This window comes from Oryx dammah, unplaced genomic scaffold (genome assembly GCF_014754425.2).
Source record: "Oryx dammah isolate SB20612 unplaced genomic scaffold, SCBI_Odam_1.1 HiC_scaffold_17, whole genome shotgun sequence".
Classification (NCBI taxonomy): domain Eukaryota; kingdom Metazoa; phylum Chordata; class Mammalia; order Artiodactyla; family Bovidae; genus Oryx; species Oryx dammah.
The window spans coordinates 45,921,181-45,940,079 of record NW_024070201.1 but is presented as its reverse complement, the minus strand read 5'-3'; the positions used below and the strand labels follow the sequence as shown (position 1 = coordinate 45,940,079).

General features: G+C 40.0%; 1 protein-coding gene and 2 pseudogenes across 1 annotated transcript; 1 reads left to right on the top strand and 2 right to left on the bottom strand.

Annotated features, from left to right (window-relative positions):
* Window positions 1–430: 430 nt before the first annotated feature.
* Window positions 431–1,246, top strand: LOC120875882 (annotated as a pseudogene).
* A 4,212-nt stretch (window positions 1,247–5,458) lies between these two features.
* Window positions 5,459–7,382, bottom strand: LOC120876573 (olfactory receptor 56A4-like). The gene is made up of 2 exons (XM_040258550.1): window positions 7,134–7,382; window positions 5,459–6,154 (listed from the first exon to the last, which is right to left on the bottom strand). The coding sequence occupies exons 1-2, from the start codon at window positions 7,380–7,382 to the stop codon at window positions 5,459–5,461; spliced, it is 945 nt and encodes a 314-aa protein (XP_040114484.1).
* Window positions 7,383–17,957: 10,575 nt separating this feature from the next.
* Window positions 17,958–18,899, bottom strand: LOC120876572 (annotated as a pseudogene).

The following is an 18,899-nucleotide window of genomic DNA, read 5'->3' as shown; positions in this document are numbered from 1 at the left end:
GACGTGAATCTGAGTGAACTCCGGGAGTTGGTGATGGACAGGGTGGCCTGGCGTGCTGCAATTCATGGGGTTGCAAAGAGTCGGACACGACTGAGCGACTGAACTAAACTGAACTGATCTGTAACAATCCTCAGTTGCAATAAAATATCTTATAGCTAACTGTTCATAACTCATTCTACTTTATAAGATATTTTCATTGAAAAAATAAAACTATTTCATAGATGAGGAGAAACAAAAATTGCAGAAGTTTGAAATGAATTTATTTTCTGTGTGCAACATGAAAAATCTTCATTTAAAGCAAATTAATCTGCTAGAAACCGTAAGTTTGCTCCTGAACTTTTCTCCCATTTTTAGTACAATCAGAGGCTAATTTGGATCCTAACTTTTTGGATCATCATAAAAGGAAGTCTGTAGAAACAAAATCCACAAGATGACATCTCACAGAAATGGCTCCACTGAGGTTTCAGACTTCCTCCTGAATTGCTTTGTCAAGTCCCCCAACTGGCAGCTCTGGGTGTCCCTGCCCCTCAGCCTCCTTTTTCTTCTGGCTATGGGAGCCAACGCCACCCTCCTGATCACCATCCGGCTGGAGGTCTCTCTGCATGAGCTCATGTACTACCTGCTCAGCCTGCTCTCCCTGCTGGACATGGTGCTCTGCCTCACCGTCATCCCCAAGGTCCTGGCCATATTCTGGTTTGACCTCAGGTCCATCAGCTTTGTTGCCAGTTTTGTTCAGATGTATATCATGAATTACTTTCTTGCCACGGAGTCCTGCACATTCATGGTTATGGCCTATGACCGCTGTGTGGCCATCTGCCACCCACTGAGGTACCCATCTATCATCACTGAGTAATTTATAGCCAAGGTGGCCATTTTTACCTTAGCCAGAAATGCACTTCTAACTATGTCTGTTCCCATCCTCTCTGCTTGACTCCATTGTTGTGGGAGAAATGTCATTGAGAACTGCATCTGTGCAAATATGTCTGTCTCCAGACTCTCCTGTGATGATGTCACTATCAATCATCTCCTCCAATTTGCTGGAGGCTGGACTCTGCTGGGATCTGACCTCATCCTCATCTTCCTCTCCTACACCCTCATACTAAGGGCTGTTCTGAGACTCAAGTCAGAAGAAACTGTTGTAAAGGCCTTAAGCACATGTGGCTCCCACTTTATCCTGATCCTCTTCTTCAGCACCATTCTCCTGGTCTTTGTCCTCACCCATGTGGCAAAGAAGAGTGTCCCCTAATGTGCCAATGTTCTAAGTTCTAGTTTTAAGAGTCTGTGAAACCATGCCCTGCTTTAAGACAGGCATCACTCATTTTATCCAGCCTCTTTTCTTCACTTTTTCCCTTTAAGCTATTGGCATGGACCTTCATACACACCCTCATGACAGTTGAAAGGAAATGGGAAATTTAAACATCGTATCAAGGGTAACTTCCAAATACCACCAGGTATGATTTTGTTCAAATCATAAGGTCAAATGATCAGGCCAAAACCCAAGATCATTTATATGTTCACATCATTTATAGGTCCCAGCCTACATTCATCTGCTCAGAGAAGCTTATGGCTTTCTCTATTGGGAGAGCTTCATGTATGTTTACTTCTTGGTCTAGAAGCCAGGAGACCCTAAGAAACAAAGAGCATTTTCCTCTGAAAGCCCAAGTCATACTATGTAAATCTTCATCTTTTCTTTAGGACTGACATGTTCCCAAGATTACCAACACAGGAAAATATCAATTTGATTCAGGGAAAGTCCTACTCAATCCAATATGAGTTTCTGCTTTCTGACCCCAAAATAAAAATGCTTGAATTCCACTATCAGTACAGTTCCCAAAGTCTGGACCATTTAGCTTGAGGTAAAATATTAGATGAATCACTGATCAATTTAAGGTATCGTTTTCCATACTTTGTCAGTTTCTTGACTCCTCCATCCAGTGTTGCAAAGAAATAAATCTTGAAATTTTTCTTTGGTTTCATGACTTTTGAACTTCTATTAGTAACTATTTGAAAATGAAAATGTGTTTGTATCAGCCTAAATTGGGCTTCCCAGGTAGTTCAGTGGTAAAGAATTGGCCTGCCAATGCAGGAGACACAAGTGAAATGGGTTCAATCCCTGTGTTGGGAAGATTCCCTGGAGAAGGAAATGGCAACCCATGATAGCATTTTTGCCTGGAAAATTCCATAGACAAAGGAACCTGGTGGGCTACAGTCCATAGGGTCGCAAAGAGTTGGACACGAGTGAGCATAACAAACAACAATAAACAATAATTTCAGGTGCTATTAGGTTCAAATTCCATTTTTACAATACACTCTATTATATAAATGATATGACTAACTAAAGTCTCACTCTTACAAACTTTACTATTTCAGAAGAAGGTCTCAATTCAACATGTTTTTAACTAAATATCAATGAGAAGTGTTCTCAAAAGAAAAAGGGGATCTACTTCTAAAGCAAATTTAATTAACAGCTATTATGAGATAGATAATGCTTGAAACCTCTAACTGATTTTTCCCAACATCTTCCCACTGATGGTCTAAAAACTTATGAGATTTTATGACTCACATCAACTTAAAGTAAACACAGACTTTCCAATAAAATTGCAGACTGAAACTTAGATGAAATGGATTCACAGAACTGAAGAATTTACCACAAGCTATATCTACAAAAACAGAGTTTTAAAATTTTTTTGTTTTATTTAAAACTCTGCTTTATTTTGCCTACTTACAGATTATTTTAATGTGGGGAAAGAAATTCTGTATAGCTTAAGAAATGTATGCCCAATTTCTATGTGAAAAATACAACAGAGAGTAAGAATGGCTATATCCCATACATAATATGAATTAAGATTTTTTTTTTCCAGTCACTGATGTGAAACTCAGGGAAGTGGAGAGGAAAAGTTAGCTAATTAGACAAAGAAAAGTTTACTCTCAAAAAATGCCCATAATAATAAATGATGTTTCTGTCATTTCTTTTTGCTTTACCACAAATAGAAAAGGAAGCCAGGGAATCAGGCTTCTTTGTGCTAAAATAATGAGAGAAGATAGAATGTTAGAAAATAGAGTGAAAAGACTAAAATGGGGGAACTCTTTTGTATTAGCATTATGCGTATCAGACGTGCCCAAATCCAGCAGTGACAGCCCTGAGGCTGAAGATAAGCTGTAAATAAATCCAGGAGACAGTTATTCCTAATTAGTTTTTATTGGTGAATAATAAGGATTATTAACATTAGAATAAGCAATGGAGAAGGAAATGGCAACCAGCGTTCTTGCCTGGAGAATCCCAGGGACCGGGGAGCTTCATAGGCTTCCATCTATGGGTTCAAACAGAGTCGGACATGACTGAAGTGACTTAGCAGCAGCAAGCAATGGTTGTTCATGTTTAAAGACAATTCTCATAAAGGAAACATGTATTTTTATCTCATTTAAATCTTTCTTCATCAGATTTTCATAATCTTATACATCAGTATTTGAAATTGACTGATTTTAATTTTTTATAATCTAACGTTTGGAAAAAACACAAATAGGAAATGAGGTCCTTTGAACCTTAGAACAAATATCCAGCTAATGTGAAAATGAAGGCTATATTGGCAATTTTAACATTACTAATAATTTAAAAGTCTTCCCCTATACTGATATATGTATCAAATGGATATCTTAGAGCATCAGTCTCTAACCTTTTTGGCACCAGGAACTGGTTTTGTGGAAGACAATTTTTCCATGGACTAAGGGATGGGAGATGGTTTCAGAATGATTTAGGTACATTATATTTATTTTGCACTTTATTTCTATTATATTTATATCAGCTCCACCTCAGATCATCAGACATTGGATCCCAGAGGTTGGGGACCCCTGTCTTAGAGGACATGCCAACTGACACTGGAGATTGATCTAAACATATATTTCAGAATGTTTCCAGGACATGACAGTGACCATGCACACCAAATTTTGAGACCAGTTGTTCCCTTATCTATGTATCCAACACCTGAAATATTGTCAGATGTATCAGGATCTAGGATTTGAGGATGGAGAAGGCAGTGGCAACCCACTCCAGTATTCTTGCCTGGAAAATCCCATGGATGGAGGAGCCTGGTAGGCTGCAGTCCATGGTGTCGTGAAGAGTTGGACACAACTGAGCGACTTCACTTTCACATTTCACTTTCATGCATTGGAGAAGGAAATGGCAACCCACTCCGGTATTCTTGCCTGGAGAATCCCAGGGACGGGGGAGCCTGGTGGGCTGCCATCTATGGGGTCACACAGAGTCCGACACGACTGAAGCGACTTAGCAAAAGCAGCAGCAGGATTTGAGGATAGGGTCATGAGCAAAAGAGACTTAAATCTAAGTATATTTACAGGGAAATTAAATAAATAAATAAATAAATAAATTCAGAAAATGATAAGTGCTATAAAGAAAAAAGGTAATACATGTTAGCATGATCTAAGAGAAGTATGCTACTTTGGTTGTAATTATTAAGGAAGTATTCCCTGTATAGGTGGTTTTTGAATTGAGATTATGAATGTTGAAAAGTTCATCATTTGAACATAAGGAGAATACTGTTCCAGTCAGTTGGAGCAATTAGTACAGAGTACTAAGCAAAGAAAAAACAGAAGTCTAAGAAGTAGTGGAAGTCCTAGGTGGGGATACAGCCATGGGGAGGATAAGGCAGAGGTGACAGGGAAGACCTGATCGCAAGTAGCAGAACTTCTGGTTCCAAACAAACAAAGGAAGATTGGCTATGAGAAGGTGACTAGCATGGTAGGCCTGTCAGAATACTGGAGATCTTTTCAAAAGTAGAGTCATTTGGAGGAACTTGGTATGGGAATAGAGTTCAGTCTTTAAAGCCAAACTTCTGATAGCATATGTGAAAAAAAGCTCTGCCATTGATGGCAATTCTGCTTTTCCGATTGTTCTTGCAAAAAAACTTTGGTGTCACCCTTTATTCCTCTCAATCTTTTATAACCTCCTTATGAACTCTCAATAAATCTTGTGACCCATAACTTCAATTTTCACTCACCACCTTAGTTCAAAGCATTATCATTTCCTACCTGGATTACTGAAGTAAACTCCTCATTGGTTTTTCCAGTCCTGCCCATACTCCTCATGTTCTATTGGAAGCACTGTTCCATCCCTGCTCTGGAAATTACATGTGAAGGGATATGGAATGTAAAGACTGAGTAGTATGTGGAAGGCACTAAATACTTATTTAATGAATGAGTAATTGAGATATCACAATGGCAAGAGGTCAGAATGAAGAAAATAATGGATACCAAAACATATTCAATGAGGGTTTCAGGAAAAGGTTACTGAGAGTAAATATTGTGATAGTAGTTGAGGAAGGTTTAAATAAAAGATAAGGGTAGCAGCACGGATGTTACATGGTGTTCCTTGTGGTCTTCAGTTGAAACCATCACTGACACACTCAAATTTCCATAATCCTTGATCTTTGACTCACATCTCTCAGAACTGGTACTTGAATAGCTTAATAATCCCTTGCTTGATTTCCTGGGTTCGTACTCCATAAACAATGGGGTTCAGGGCTGGTGGGATGAGATGGTGCAAGACGTTGAGAAGAATGGGTACCTCTGGGGACACTTTTTTCCCTGCCTTATTTGTGAAGATGAAGACTAGCAGCAATGTATAGAAGAAAAGTATGAGAATGAGATGGGAACCACAAGTACTCAAGGCTTTGGTGGCTGCACCTCCTGACTGCAAATGCATAACAGCACTCAAGATGAAGCAGTAGGATAGCAAGATAAGGACCAGATCAGAACCCAGTAGGCACCAAACAGTCACAAATTGGTAGAGCTTATTTAGGTGAATATCACCACAGGAGAGCTTTGCTACAGAAATGTTGGCACAGATACAGTTTTCCACTACATTGCTGGCACAGTAATTGAGCCTCGCAGCCAGAATTGGTGTAGGCAGCGTGGCCAGCAAATTGCGGAAGATGATGAAAATGGCCGCATTGATGACAAACTGTTCCGTGATGATGGATGGGTAGCGCAGTGGGTGGCAGATGGCCACATAGCGGTCATAAGCCATGACCAGAAAGGTGGAGGATTCCATGGGAAGGAATGTATTCATGATGAACATCTGCAGGAAGCAACCCATAAAGCTGATGGGCTTCATATCGAACCAGAAGATGAGCAGGACCTGCCAGAATTATTATTTTCAAAAGCAGTACATTCACTCCCACCCTAGGGTACCTAACCCTTGGATAATCCTTTGATGGCTTCAACCACTCATATCCCCAAACCACAGTCTCATAATCCTAACAGGGACGGTGTCCTAATTCCAAATACCTTCTATGTGCATCCCAACTTCCAGAGCCCAATTTATACACTCCTCAACTATAGATCACCATTTTGTTTAAAAAAAATTATTTCTAGTCTGTCTTCTCTTGATCTTTATAGTTCTTACCCTAACTTCATATGGACACATCTGCTCATCTAAATGTATCACAAGGACATCAAATCCAATAAGCCCAATACTTATACTTGGACACCCTCCAACCTCTCCTTATACATAAGAAACATCTTCCAATTATGCCTCCTACCTCAGTATATGACATAAATATACATCTAGTTACATTTTTTAAGTTTTTTTAATGTTGATCAGTTTTAAAGTCTTTATTGAACAATAAGTATTGTTACAATATTGCTTCTGTTTAATGTTTTGGTTTCTTGGCCTTGAGGCACGTGGGATCTTACCTCCCCCAACAGGTATCGAACCCACACCATCTGCCCTGGGAGGTAAAGTCATAAGCACTGGACTGCCAGGGAAGTCCCTAGTTATGTTTTAGAAAGAAAAGTCTTGAGCCCTTGAATATAAGGGTGGGGTGATTCAGAGTCAAGGAGAATCTCCTTAGAAGTAAAGACAAAATCAAAACTTGGAATATCACTGACTCAGACATTGAGAGAGGGCTTCTCAGTTTGAAAAAAAAAAAAGTGAAACCTTAAAAATCATAGGCATTGAGAATGAGAAGAGACATATCTGGAAGCTGTGACAGACCTAGTATGATACTGTTGGCAACTCACTGAAAATTTTACAAGAGTATTTACATCTGCAAAGCAAGGTAGTGTTTAGAGAAAGATAATTGAATACCCGGGAGTAAATCCAGGGAGGGTCTGACCTTAGGGATGACTGTGAGGCAGAGGATGACATCCAGCACAGAAAGGATGGCAAGCAGGTAGTACATGGGCTCGTGCAGAGATGCCTCCTGCCAGATGGCAAGTAATAACAGAAAGTTGGCCCCAAGGGCCAAAACTAGGAGAGGAGCCAGGACTAGAGACAGCAAGTGCTGGGTATCCTGCATTCCTGGAAAGCAGATCATCAGGAATTCAGTCACTTGGGTCCCTGTGTGGTTGAGAGATAACACCATGGCTGGCAGGTAAGCCTGAAACTGACTGAAAGAAAAGAGATATGAATTCAGAGTTTGATTGTTACATTAATAATCCCCTGACTGATTTATCTGCCTTCATTCTAGGCCATTAAGTTTCTCCATAATTCTATTGACATAAAATCTGTCTAAAATTTAAATTGGATGAAATCAGTCTTTGTTAAAACATTTTCCTTAGCATTCATAACTTTATGAAGCAAGAATAATTCCCTTCACATGAGTATGCTCCAACTCCACACACATAGACCCAGCCCGTTATAGAGCATGCTGTTTTCTCTCACCTCCATGTTTCAGCATGTGTCATATCCTTCTCCTAGAATTAACTCTCTTGCCCTTAAATAAATAGCTTCTGTTTGCCCCATTCTATCTGTGCCATGAGTTACACCTCTTAGAAATTTAAGAAAAAATATGTTTTTTCTTGTTACTCTTTTTACGTACATATATAATTAAATGCTTCTTCCACTTCTCCTTGTTCTCTGTGACCCTTAAAATCCTGAGCATGCTACTATTAAAGCGTTAATAAAACTTTCTCATATTCCTTCACATTTCCTATTTGTCTTCCAAAAACTCTGTGTTCCATCTGCCAGCAGTGGAATCTTATCTCTTTATTATAGCACAAAATAAAATACCACATATCTGGTAACACAATAAGCACTCAATAAGTACTATTAAGATAGGAGACCGATGGACTGTTGAAAGCATCGTAACACCTTGCACTCATTTAACTTATTAATACTATCTCCACATCTTGCTCTACCATTAACCACAGGCACTGTTGCTTAAAATTCATTAAAACTCTGAACAAAACAAAATGGGTAAATATTTTAGTGCTGAGAGGAAAAATAGAACAATAAATACAAAAGACAGCTGTGCAGTGTCTTATTTGCATGAGTTTTTGGTAAGCAACTGCTTAAAACAAACAAACAAATTGTTTATCATTTCCTGAAAAAAGAAGAAAAATTAAAGAAATGAGGTACTAAGACAAGGGAAGAACTGAGGAATACTCAAACATGCCCCAGAATAAAAGCTCACAGACAGAAGGGTCAATTCCTTTTGAGTATCTTCTTAACCATCCAGGATCCTGCTGGTAAAGTAGTTGCCAGGTTGGGCTGTGCTCTCTCCTGAAGCAATAGATGGATTTCGGAGCATACACACACAAAATCTCCCTATTGAGTTTTGGAGATGTTTCTTTTTCTTGACCCTGTAGTATGGGCATCTCATCAGGACTCTCTTTTATCTAGACCAGCAGTTCCTCAATACTAGTGTGCGTCAGAATCACCTGGAGAGTTTGTTGATGCACAGGTTGCCTGGTGCACAGAGGATAGTCTGCAGAGTTACCAACTTTGTAGGTCCGTCTGCAGGGAAGCTCTGCTCAGCTTTAGACACCAAACCGATAATTTCTCCCATTATCTTTAGACATTTAAGTACAATTCTGACCAATCTCTAGTCTCCCGATTTGAAAATTATCTTCCTCCCATGGACTCTCTGGGAATTCTCTAGGTTTTTTTTTAATGGTTTTGTCTCTCTTCCTGGACCTACAGTTCTTAGCCACCTCTCCTAGCCACCTCACCTCTCATTAAGGTCATTAGGATCAGGGACAATTTTTTTAATTAATTTATTTATTTTAATTGGAGGCTAATTACTTTACAGTATTCTGGTGGATTTTGCCATATACTGAGATGAATCAACCATGGGTGTACATGTGTCCCCCATCCTGAACCCCCCTCCCACCTCCCTCCCCATCCCATCCCTCAGGGTTGTACCAGTGCACCAGATTTGAGTGCCCTGTTTCATGCATCAAACTTGGATTGATGATATATTTCACTTATGACAATATATGTGTTTCAATTCTATTCTCTCAAATCATCCCACCCTCACCTTCTCCCACAGAGTCCAAAAGTCTGTTCTTTAAATCTGTGTCTCTTTTGCTGTCTTGCATATAGGATCATCATTACCATCTTTCAAAATTCCATATATGTGCGTTAATATACTGAACTGGTGTTTTTCTTTCTGACTTACTTCACTTTGTATACTCAGCTCCAGTTTCATCCACCTCATTAGAACTGATTCAAATGAGTTCTTTTTAATAGCTGAGTAATATTCCATTGTGTATATGTACCACAGCTTTCTTATCCATTCCTCTGCTGCTGGACATCTAGGTTGCTTCCATGTCTTAGCTTTTGTAAACAGTTCTGCGATAAACATTGGGGTACAGGTGTCTCTTTCAATTCTGGTTTCCTCGATGTGTGTGCTCAGCAGTGGGATTGCTGGGTCATATGGCAGTTCTATTTCCAGTTTTTTAAGGAATCTCCACACTGTTCTCCATAGTGGCTGTACTAGTTTGCATTCCCACCAACAGTGGGTTAGGTTTCCTTTTCTCCACACCCTCTCCAGCATTTGTTGTTTGTAGACTTTTTGATAACAGCCATTCTGACTGGCTTGAGATGTTACCTCATTGTGGTTTTGATTTGCAGTTCTCTGATAATGAGTGATGTTGAGCAACTTTTTGTGTGTTTGTTAGTCATTTGTATGTCTTCTTTGGAGAAATGTCTGTTTAGTTTTTTGGTCCATTTTTTGATTGGGTCGCTTATTTTTCTGGTATTGAGCTGCTTGTATATTTTTGAGATTAATTCTTTGTCAGTTGCTTTGTTTGCTATTATTTTCTCCCATTCTGAAGGCTGTCTTTTCACCTTGCTTGTAGTTTCCTTCATTGTGCAAAAGTTTTTAAGTTTAATTAGGTCCCATTTGTTTATTTTTGCTTTTATTTCCACTACTCTGGGAGGTGGGTCATAGAAAATCCTGCTGTGATTTAAGTCAGAGAGTGTTTTGCCTATGTTCTCCTCTAGGAGTTTTATAGTTTCTTGTCTTACACTTAGCTCTTTAATCCATTTTGAGTTTATTTTTGTATTTGTTGCTAGAAAGTGTTCTAGTTTCATTCTTTTACAGGTGGTTGACCAATTTTCCCAGCACCACTTGTTAATGAGATTGTCTTTTCTCCATTGTATATTCTTGCCTCCTTTATCAGAGATAAGGTGTCCACAGGTGCATGGGATTTCTATTTTGTTCCATTGATCTATATTTCTGTCTTTGTGCCAGTACCATACTGTCCTGATGACTGTAGCTTTGTAGTAGAGCCTGAAGTCAGGTAGGTTGATTCCTCCAGTTCCATTCTTCTTTCTCAAGATTGCTTTGGCTATTCAAGATTTTTTGTGTTTCCATACAAATTGTGAAATTATTTGTTCTAGTTCTGTGAAAAATACTGTTGGTAGCTTGATAGGGATTGCACTGAATCTATGGATTGCTTTGGATAGTATACTCATTTTCATTATATTGATTCTTCCAATCCATGAACATGGTATATTTCTCCATCTATTTGTGTCATCTTTTATTTCTTTCATCAGTGTTTTATAGTTTTCTATATATAGGCATTTTGTTTCTTTAGGTAGATTTATCCCTAAGGACAGAAAATTAGCAAAGAAACACAAACTTTAAATGATACAATGGACCAGGTAGACCTAATTGATATCTATCTTTTTTCTTCATGGCAGTTGGCACAAATTCAGACATTTACAATATGCCTCTAATAATTCAAGAAGGACTAATCCCTAGTCAGACTCCCAGTCCAAACTTCCGTGAGCTCAGTTGACCCACAATCTAATGTGCTCATGCTCTTCTGATATCAGTGATCTTCAGGGTCTTCACATACTAACAGCTGCAGCTATAATAACATTCTCTGAAGTAAACAGTAAGTAAAGTTGAGGACCAAACTGCAAGTGTCACTTATGCTTGGCTTCCCAATGTACTGTTTCCAAAAATACTTACAGAGAGAGTCTGTGCCAAATAATAGTAACAGTCTGACAACCCAGCTGTTTTCAGACAATGTGTGACTTCTCCACTTGGCCTCCTACTCTGGCTTTACCCAGATGAAGATGCTGTGTCTATAACAGTCACTGTTATGCAGCTGGAAACATGAAGAGTTGGTTTAAGAATACTGCTCCCTTGGGTTCCTGCCTCCCTGCAGATACATACACACTTTCATTATAAAAAGAGAGAATTTTGCATTTAAACTCAGATGAAATGAGAAATCAGTGACCAGCTTACATTTTCTCTTGAGATGTCTGAGAGTTACATAAACTGAGATATTATTGGTGATGGAAAGAAGTATCAGTCAGAGACTTGGAAGATGTATTTAAGAGATACTTTAAAAAGACAAATGTCATTAGATAAGAAATGACTTCCTCCTACATATTAGCTACATTCTAGAAAAACTATTTTTTTAAATGAGTAATTTATGATGATTTATTTTACTATTGAGTGAAAGTGTTAGTGGCTCAGTCATGTCTGACTCTTGGCAACCCCATGGGCTGTATAACCTGCCAGGCTCCTCTGTCCATGTAATTCTCCAGGCAAGAATACTGGAGTGGTTACCCATGCCCTCTTCCAGGGAATCCTCCCACCCCAGAGACCTAACCCAGGTTTCCTGCATTGAAAGCAGATTATTTACCATCTGAGCCATGAGGGAAACCATTAATTTTTAGTTATTAAATTTTATAAATATCTTTTTTAATTTATTTATGTTTTAATTGAAGGATAATTTATTTACAGAATTTTGTTGTTTTCTGTCAAATCTCAACATGAATCAGCCATAGGTATACATATATCCCCTCCCTCTTGAACCTAGAAATATCTTTACACAGGAAAAAATATGTCACTTAAGTGAAAACAAATATATGGTTAAATAGAAACTTTCTCTTCTCTAGTTTCACAAAATTTCACCCCAAAAATGAAACAGCAATAGTAAGGTGAATAATTGTAGGGATGTGTAGTAAATCTGTAAGCATACGTAGAAGGACATATTATGAAAATAATGAGCTGGGAGCAACTGGAAAAGTGATAATATAGGAGAGCACTTGAGAAGTTTTGTACTTGGGTTAGAACTAGTTTGGGGAATTGTGAAACAGAGAAGAGAGAGCAATTTAAAGCTATTGCTTTGATAAAAGACAATACCATGGAAGTAAATTATTTAATAATCTTTTAAAGATGACTAACTTCATCATGGGCTTCCCAGGTGGCTCAGTGGTAAAAAGAACACCCCTGCCAATGCAGGAGACACAGCAAATGTGGGTTTGATCCCTGGGTGGGAAGTATCCCCTGGAGTAGGAAATGGCAACCCACTCCAGTATTCTTGCCTATAAAGTTTCATGGACAGAGAAGCCTTGCAGGCTATAGTCCACAGAGTTGCAATGAGTTGGACATGACTGAGCCACTGAGCACACAGCTTCTTCATAGACCAGCTGTACTAGAGGATATCCTCAAATGATTCATAAAATAACATATACTGCTGCTGCTGCTAAGTCACTTCAGTCGTGTCCAACTTTGTGCAACCCCATAGACGGCAGCCCACCAAGCTCCCCTGTCCCTTGGATTCTCCAGGCAAGAATACTGGAGTGGGTTGCCATTTCCTTCTCCAATGCATGCATGCATGCTAAGTCACTTCAGTCATGTCCAACTCTGTGCGACCCTATGGACAGCAGCCCACCAGGCTCCCTTGCCCATGGGATTCTCCAGGCAAGAATACTGGACTGCCAAAAAGGGGTATGCTCACAAAAAGGAGCAAATTAATCCTAGGAATACTGACCAAATCTGAGTCTCCACTATTTTTAGGGTGATCATGGAAGGAATTGCAAATAGTAAAATCCACTTATCTTTGTTCAATTAATCCACTAATTTGTAAGTCTGAATTCTATGGGAAGACAAGGTAGCACCAGGACAGGATATAAGATTTAACACAACAAGGCTGAAAGTAGAATGATAAATTCAATTTAACTGTATATCTAAGATAAGCAGGTCTAATCACACTAGGACCACCACCTTGTTCAACTCAATGAAACTAAGCTATGCCCTGTGGGGCCACCCAAGACGGGTGGGTCATGGTGGAGAGGTCTGACAGAATGTGGTCCACTGGAGAAGGGAATGGCAAACCACTTCAGTATTCTTGCTTTGAGAACCCCATGAACAGTATGAAAAGGCAAAATGATAGGATACCAAAAGAGGAACTCCCCAGGTCATTAGGTGCCCAATATGTTACTGGAGATCAGTGGAGAAATAACTCCAGAAAGAATGAAAGGATGGAGACAAAGCAAAAACAATACCCAGCTGTGAATGTGACTGGTGATAGAAGCAAGGTCCGATGCTGTAAGAGCAATATTGCATACGAACCTGGAATGTCAGGTCCATGAATCAAGGCAAATTGGAAGTGGTCAAACAGGAGATGGCAAGAATGAACGTTGACATTCTAGGAATCAGTGAACTAAAATGGACTGGAATGGGTGAATTTAACTCAGATGACCATTATATCTACTACTGTGGGCAGGAATCCCTTCGAAGAAATGGAGTAGCCATCATGGTCAACAAAAGAGTCCGAAATCCAGTACTTGGATGCAATCTCAAAAAGGAAAGAATGATCTCTGTTCATTTCCAAGGCAAACCATTCGTATCACAGTAATCCAAGTCTATGCCCCAACCAGTAATGCTGAAGAAGCTGAAGCTGAACGGTTCTATGAAGACCTACAAGACCTTTTAGAACTAACACCCAAAAAATGTCCTTTTCATTATAGGGGACTGGAATGCAAAAGTAGGAAGTCAAGAAACACCTGGAGTAACAGGCAAATTTGGCCTTGAAATGCAGAATGAAGCAGGGCAAAGGCTAATAGAGTTTAGCCAAGAGAATGCACTGGTCATAGCAAACACCCTCTTCCAACAACACAAGAGAAGACTCTACACATGGACATCACCAGATGGTCAACACTGAAATCAGATTGATTATATTCTTTGCAGCCAAAGATGGAGAAGCTCTATACAAACGACAAAAACAAGACCAGGAGCTGACTGTGGCTCAGCTCATGAACTCCTTCTTGCCAAATTCAGACTTAAATTGAAGAAAGTAGGGAAAACCACTAGACCATTCAGGTATGACCTAAATCAAATCCCTTATACAGTGGAAGTGAGAAATAGATTTAAGGGACTAGATCTGATAGACAGCGTGCCTGATGAACTATGGACTGAGGTTCGTGACATTGTACAGGAGACAGGGATCAAGACCATCCCCATGGAAAAGAAATGCAAAAAAGCAAAATGGCTGTCTGGGGAGGCCTTACAAATAGCTGTGGAAAGAAGAGAAGAAAAAAGCAAAGGAGAAAAGGAAAGATATAAGCATCGGAATGCAGAGTTCCAAAGAATAGAAAGAAGTGATAAGAAAGCCTTCTTCAGTGATCAGTGCAAAGAATTAGAGGAAAACAACAGAATGGGAAAGACTAGACATCTCTTCAAGAAAATTAGAGATACCAAGGGAACATTTCATGCAAAGATGGGCTCAATAAAGGACAGAAATGGTATGGACCTAACAGAAGCAGAAGATATTAAGAAGAGGTGACAAGAATACACAGAAGAACTGTACAAAAAAAGATCTACATGACCAAGATAATCACGATGGTATGGTCACTCACCTAGAGCCAGTCATCCTGGAATGTGTAGTCAAGTGGGCCTTAGAAAGCATCACTATGAACAAAGCTAGTGGAGGTGATGTAATTCCAGTGGAGCTGTTTCAAATCCTGAAAGATGATGCTGTGAAAGTGCTGCACTCAATATGCCAACAAATTTGGAAAACTCAGCAGTGGCCACAGGACTGGAAAAGATCCGTTTTCATTCCAATCCCAAAGAAAGGCAATGTCAAAGAATGCTCAAACTACTGCACAACTGCACTCATCTCACATGCTAGTAAAGAGAACTTCCAGATGTTCAAGCTGGTTTTGGAAAAGGCAGAGGAACCAGAGATCAAATTGCCAACATCTGCTGGATCATCAAAAAAACAAGAGAGTTTCAGAAAAACATCTATTTTTGCTTTATTCACTATGCCTAATCCTTTGACTGTATGGATCACAATAAACTTGTGGAAAATTCTGAAAGAGATGGGAATACCAGACCACCTGACCTGCCTCTTGAGAAACTTATATGCAGGTCAAGAAGCAACAGTTAGAACAGGACGTGGAACAACAGACTGGTTCCAAATAGGTAAAGGAGTACCTCAAGGCTGTGTATTGTCACCCTGCTTATTTAACTTATATGCAGAGTACATCATGAGAAATGCTGGGCTGGAAGAAGCACAAGCTAGAGTCAAGATTGCCAGGAGAAATATCAATAACCTCAGATATGCAGATGACACCACCCTTATGGCAGAAAGTGAAGAGGAACTAAAAAGCCTCTTGATGAAAGTGAAAGAGGAGAGTGAAAAAGTTGGCTTAAAGCTCAACATTCAGAAAACAAAGATCATGGCATCTGGTCCCATCACTTCATGGGAAATAGATGGGGAAACAGTGGAAACAGTGTCAGACTTTATTTCTTTGGGCTCCAAAATCACTGCAGGTGGTGACTGCAGCAATGAAAGTAAAAGGCGCTTACTCCTTGGAAGAAAAGTTATGACCAACCTAGATAGCATATTCAAAAGCAGAGACATTACTTTGCCAACAAAGGTCCGTCTAGTCAAGGCTATAGTTTTTCCTGTGGTCATGTATGGATGTGAGAGTTGGACTGTGAAGAAAGCTGAGCGCTGAAGAATTGCTGCTTTTGAACTGTGTTGTTGGAGAAGACTCTTGAGAGTCCCTTGGACTGCAAGGAGATCCAACCAGTCCATTCTGAAGGAGATCAACCCTGGGATTTCTTTGGAAGGAATGATGCTAAAGCTGAAACTCCAGTACTTTGGCCACCTCATGGGAAGAGTTGACTCATTGGAAAAGACTCTGATGCTGGGAGAGATTGGGGGCAGGAGGAGAAGGGGATTACAGAGGATGAGATGGCTGGATGGCATCACCGACTCCATGGACATGTGTGAACTCTGGGAGTTGGTGATGGACAGGGAGGCCTGGTGTTCTGCGAGTCATGTGTTCGCAAAGAGTTGGACATGACTGAGCGACTGAACTGACTGACTGAAGATAAGCAGGAGAGAGTGGGAATGCACACAGTACCTGAAATATGATAGAAAAGTCAGGTAGGACAAGAAGAAGTCGGAAGTTGACAAAGTATATCTGAAAAAAGAATACTCATTTTTACTTAAAATGTGCCCATACACACACACACACACACACACACACAAAGTCATTGTTAATTTTCTTTTATTCATTAAAAAGAAGGAAAGAACTATGAGACATTCATGCTCCAGAGAAATGACATTAGATAAGTAATGAGATCTGGCAGAGCTAAGGGAGACATCTCTATTCACTCAACTATGAGAATCGAAGTTTTGGAGCCAGCTTCTACATCACCACAAGAGATACATCCATGGCACAAAACCAGTTTGAACTGTGTCACATGGAACTAAGAGCTCTAACATATAGCAAAGTATTAAGCAATTAAAGAAACTGAGAGCCATTGAAAATGATTACAGTAACATTTATTTCTCTTTTTTCTTGTAACTGACGTACAATATTATATTAGTTTTAGGTATACAACATAGTGATTTGTTATTTTTACACATTAGAAAATGATCACCATGGTAAGTCTAGGTATCATCTGTCACCATGTAGAGTTATTACAATACTATTGGCTATATTTCCTACACTGTGCATCACATTTATTTTATAGATGAAATTTTTTATTTCTTAATGCCCTTTATCTATCTCACCTGTTCCTACCTCACACACACACACACACACACACACACACACACACACAAAACACACATGCTCATCCCTTCTGACAGTAACCAAAAAATCAGGTGTTGGCAAGGATGTGGAGAAAAGGGGACCCTTGCACACTGTTGGTGGGAATGTAAATTTCTGCAGCTACAAAGTACAAAAGTTGACAAGTCCCTCTCAGAAAAACTAAAAATAGAACTACCATATGATCCAGAAATTCCACATCTGGGTATTTGTCCAAAGAAAAGGAAGACACTAATTCAAAAATATACATGCACCCTTATGTACATTGCAGCAGTATTTACAATAGCCCAGATATGGAAGCAGCATGAGTGTCCATCTATACATAAATGGATAAAGAAAATGTGGTTATGTATAAAAAACTAACTATTATGCAGGCATTTTTTTAAAGAATAAAATTTTGCCATTTGAAACAAGATTAGACCTAGAGGACATGCTAAGTGAAAGAAATCAGACAGAGAAAGGACAAATACTACATGATTTCGCTTATATGTGAAATCTAAAAAGCAAGACCAACAAACAAAACATAATAGAAGCAAATTCATAGAAACAATTCTTCTTTATTTGAAAAATAATATCACTCTAGTTAAGCTTTTGTAACCATGGCTTGATAAGTCCCTCTTACATAGATAAGGGCAGGGGAAACATCCAGGTAACTCCAGAATGCAAAAGACTAAGTTTCCAGTAAGTGAAATAGAAAGTAGGAACCAACTTACAGATATCTTCATAATCAACTCTAACACTGGAGGAAGCAAAATCCAAACTTATTCCTGTAGTTATGCCTCAGGAAAATCATTGCCTGTTAGCAATTTCTGTACCCAAGGTTAGGCCTCTTGCATTTTACCCCTTATAACCTCCTGAGCAGTTTCTGGATTCCCTGCTTGATCTCCTTGGTTCTCACACCATAAACAATGGGGTTCAGAGCTGGGGGGATGAGGTGGTGCAGGATGTTGAGCAGGATGGGGACGTCTGGGGGAATCCTCTTCCTGGCCACGTTAGTGATGACCAGGACCAGCAGGACTGTGCTGAAGAAGAGGATGAGGATGAAGTGGGAACCACAGGTGCTCAGGGCCTTGGCAGCAGCTCCCTCAGCTTTAATCCTTAGCACAGCTTTCAGGATAAAAGAGTAGGAGAGAATGATAAGGATGAGGTCAGAGCCCAGTAGGGTCCAGCCTGCCACAAACTGGTAGAGCCGATTGAAGGTGATGTCATCACAGGAGAGTTTGGACACAGAGAGGTTAGTGCAGATGCAGTTCTTGATGATGTTCTCCGCACAGTACCTGAGTCAGGAGGAAAGAATGGGGATAGGCATAGTAAAAAGGCCATTCCGGGCCACCACAAAGATGGCAGCCCTAGCTACAAATTGGTCAGTGATGATGGAGGGGTACCGTAGTGGGTGGCAGATGGCCACATAACGGTCATAGGCCATGACCATGAATGTGCAGGACTCCATGGTCAGGAAACTATTCATGATGAACATCTGGAGGAAGCAGCCTGAGAAACTGATGGCTTTATTGTCAAACCAGAAGATGGCCAGGACCTTGGGGATGACGGTGAGGCAGAGCACCATGTCCAGCAGGGATAGGAGGCTGAGCAGGTAGTACATGGGCTCGTGCAGAGAGGTCTCCAGCCAGATGGTGACCAGGAGGGTGGCATTGGCCCCCATGGCCAGAAGAAAGAGGAGACTGAAGGGTAAGGCCAGCCAGTGCTGCCAGCTCTGGTAGTTAGGGAAGCAGATGAGGAGGAATTCGGAGACTGGAGCAGTGGTGTAGTTGCTGAGTGATCCCAT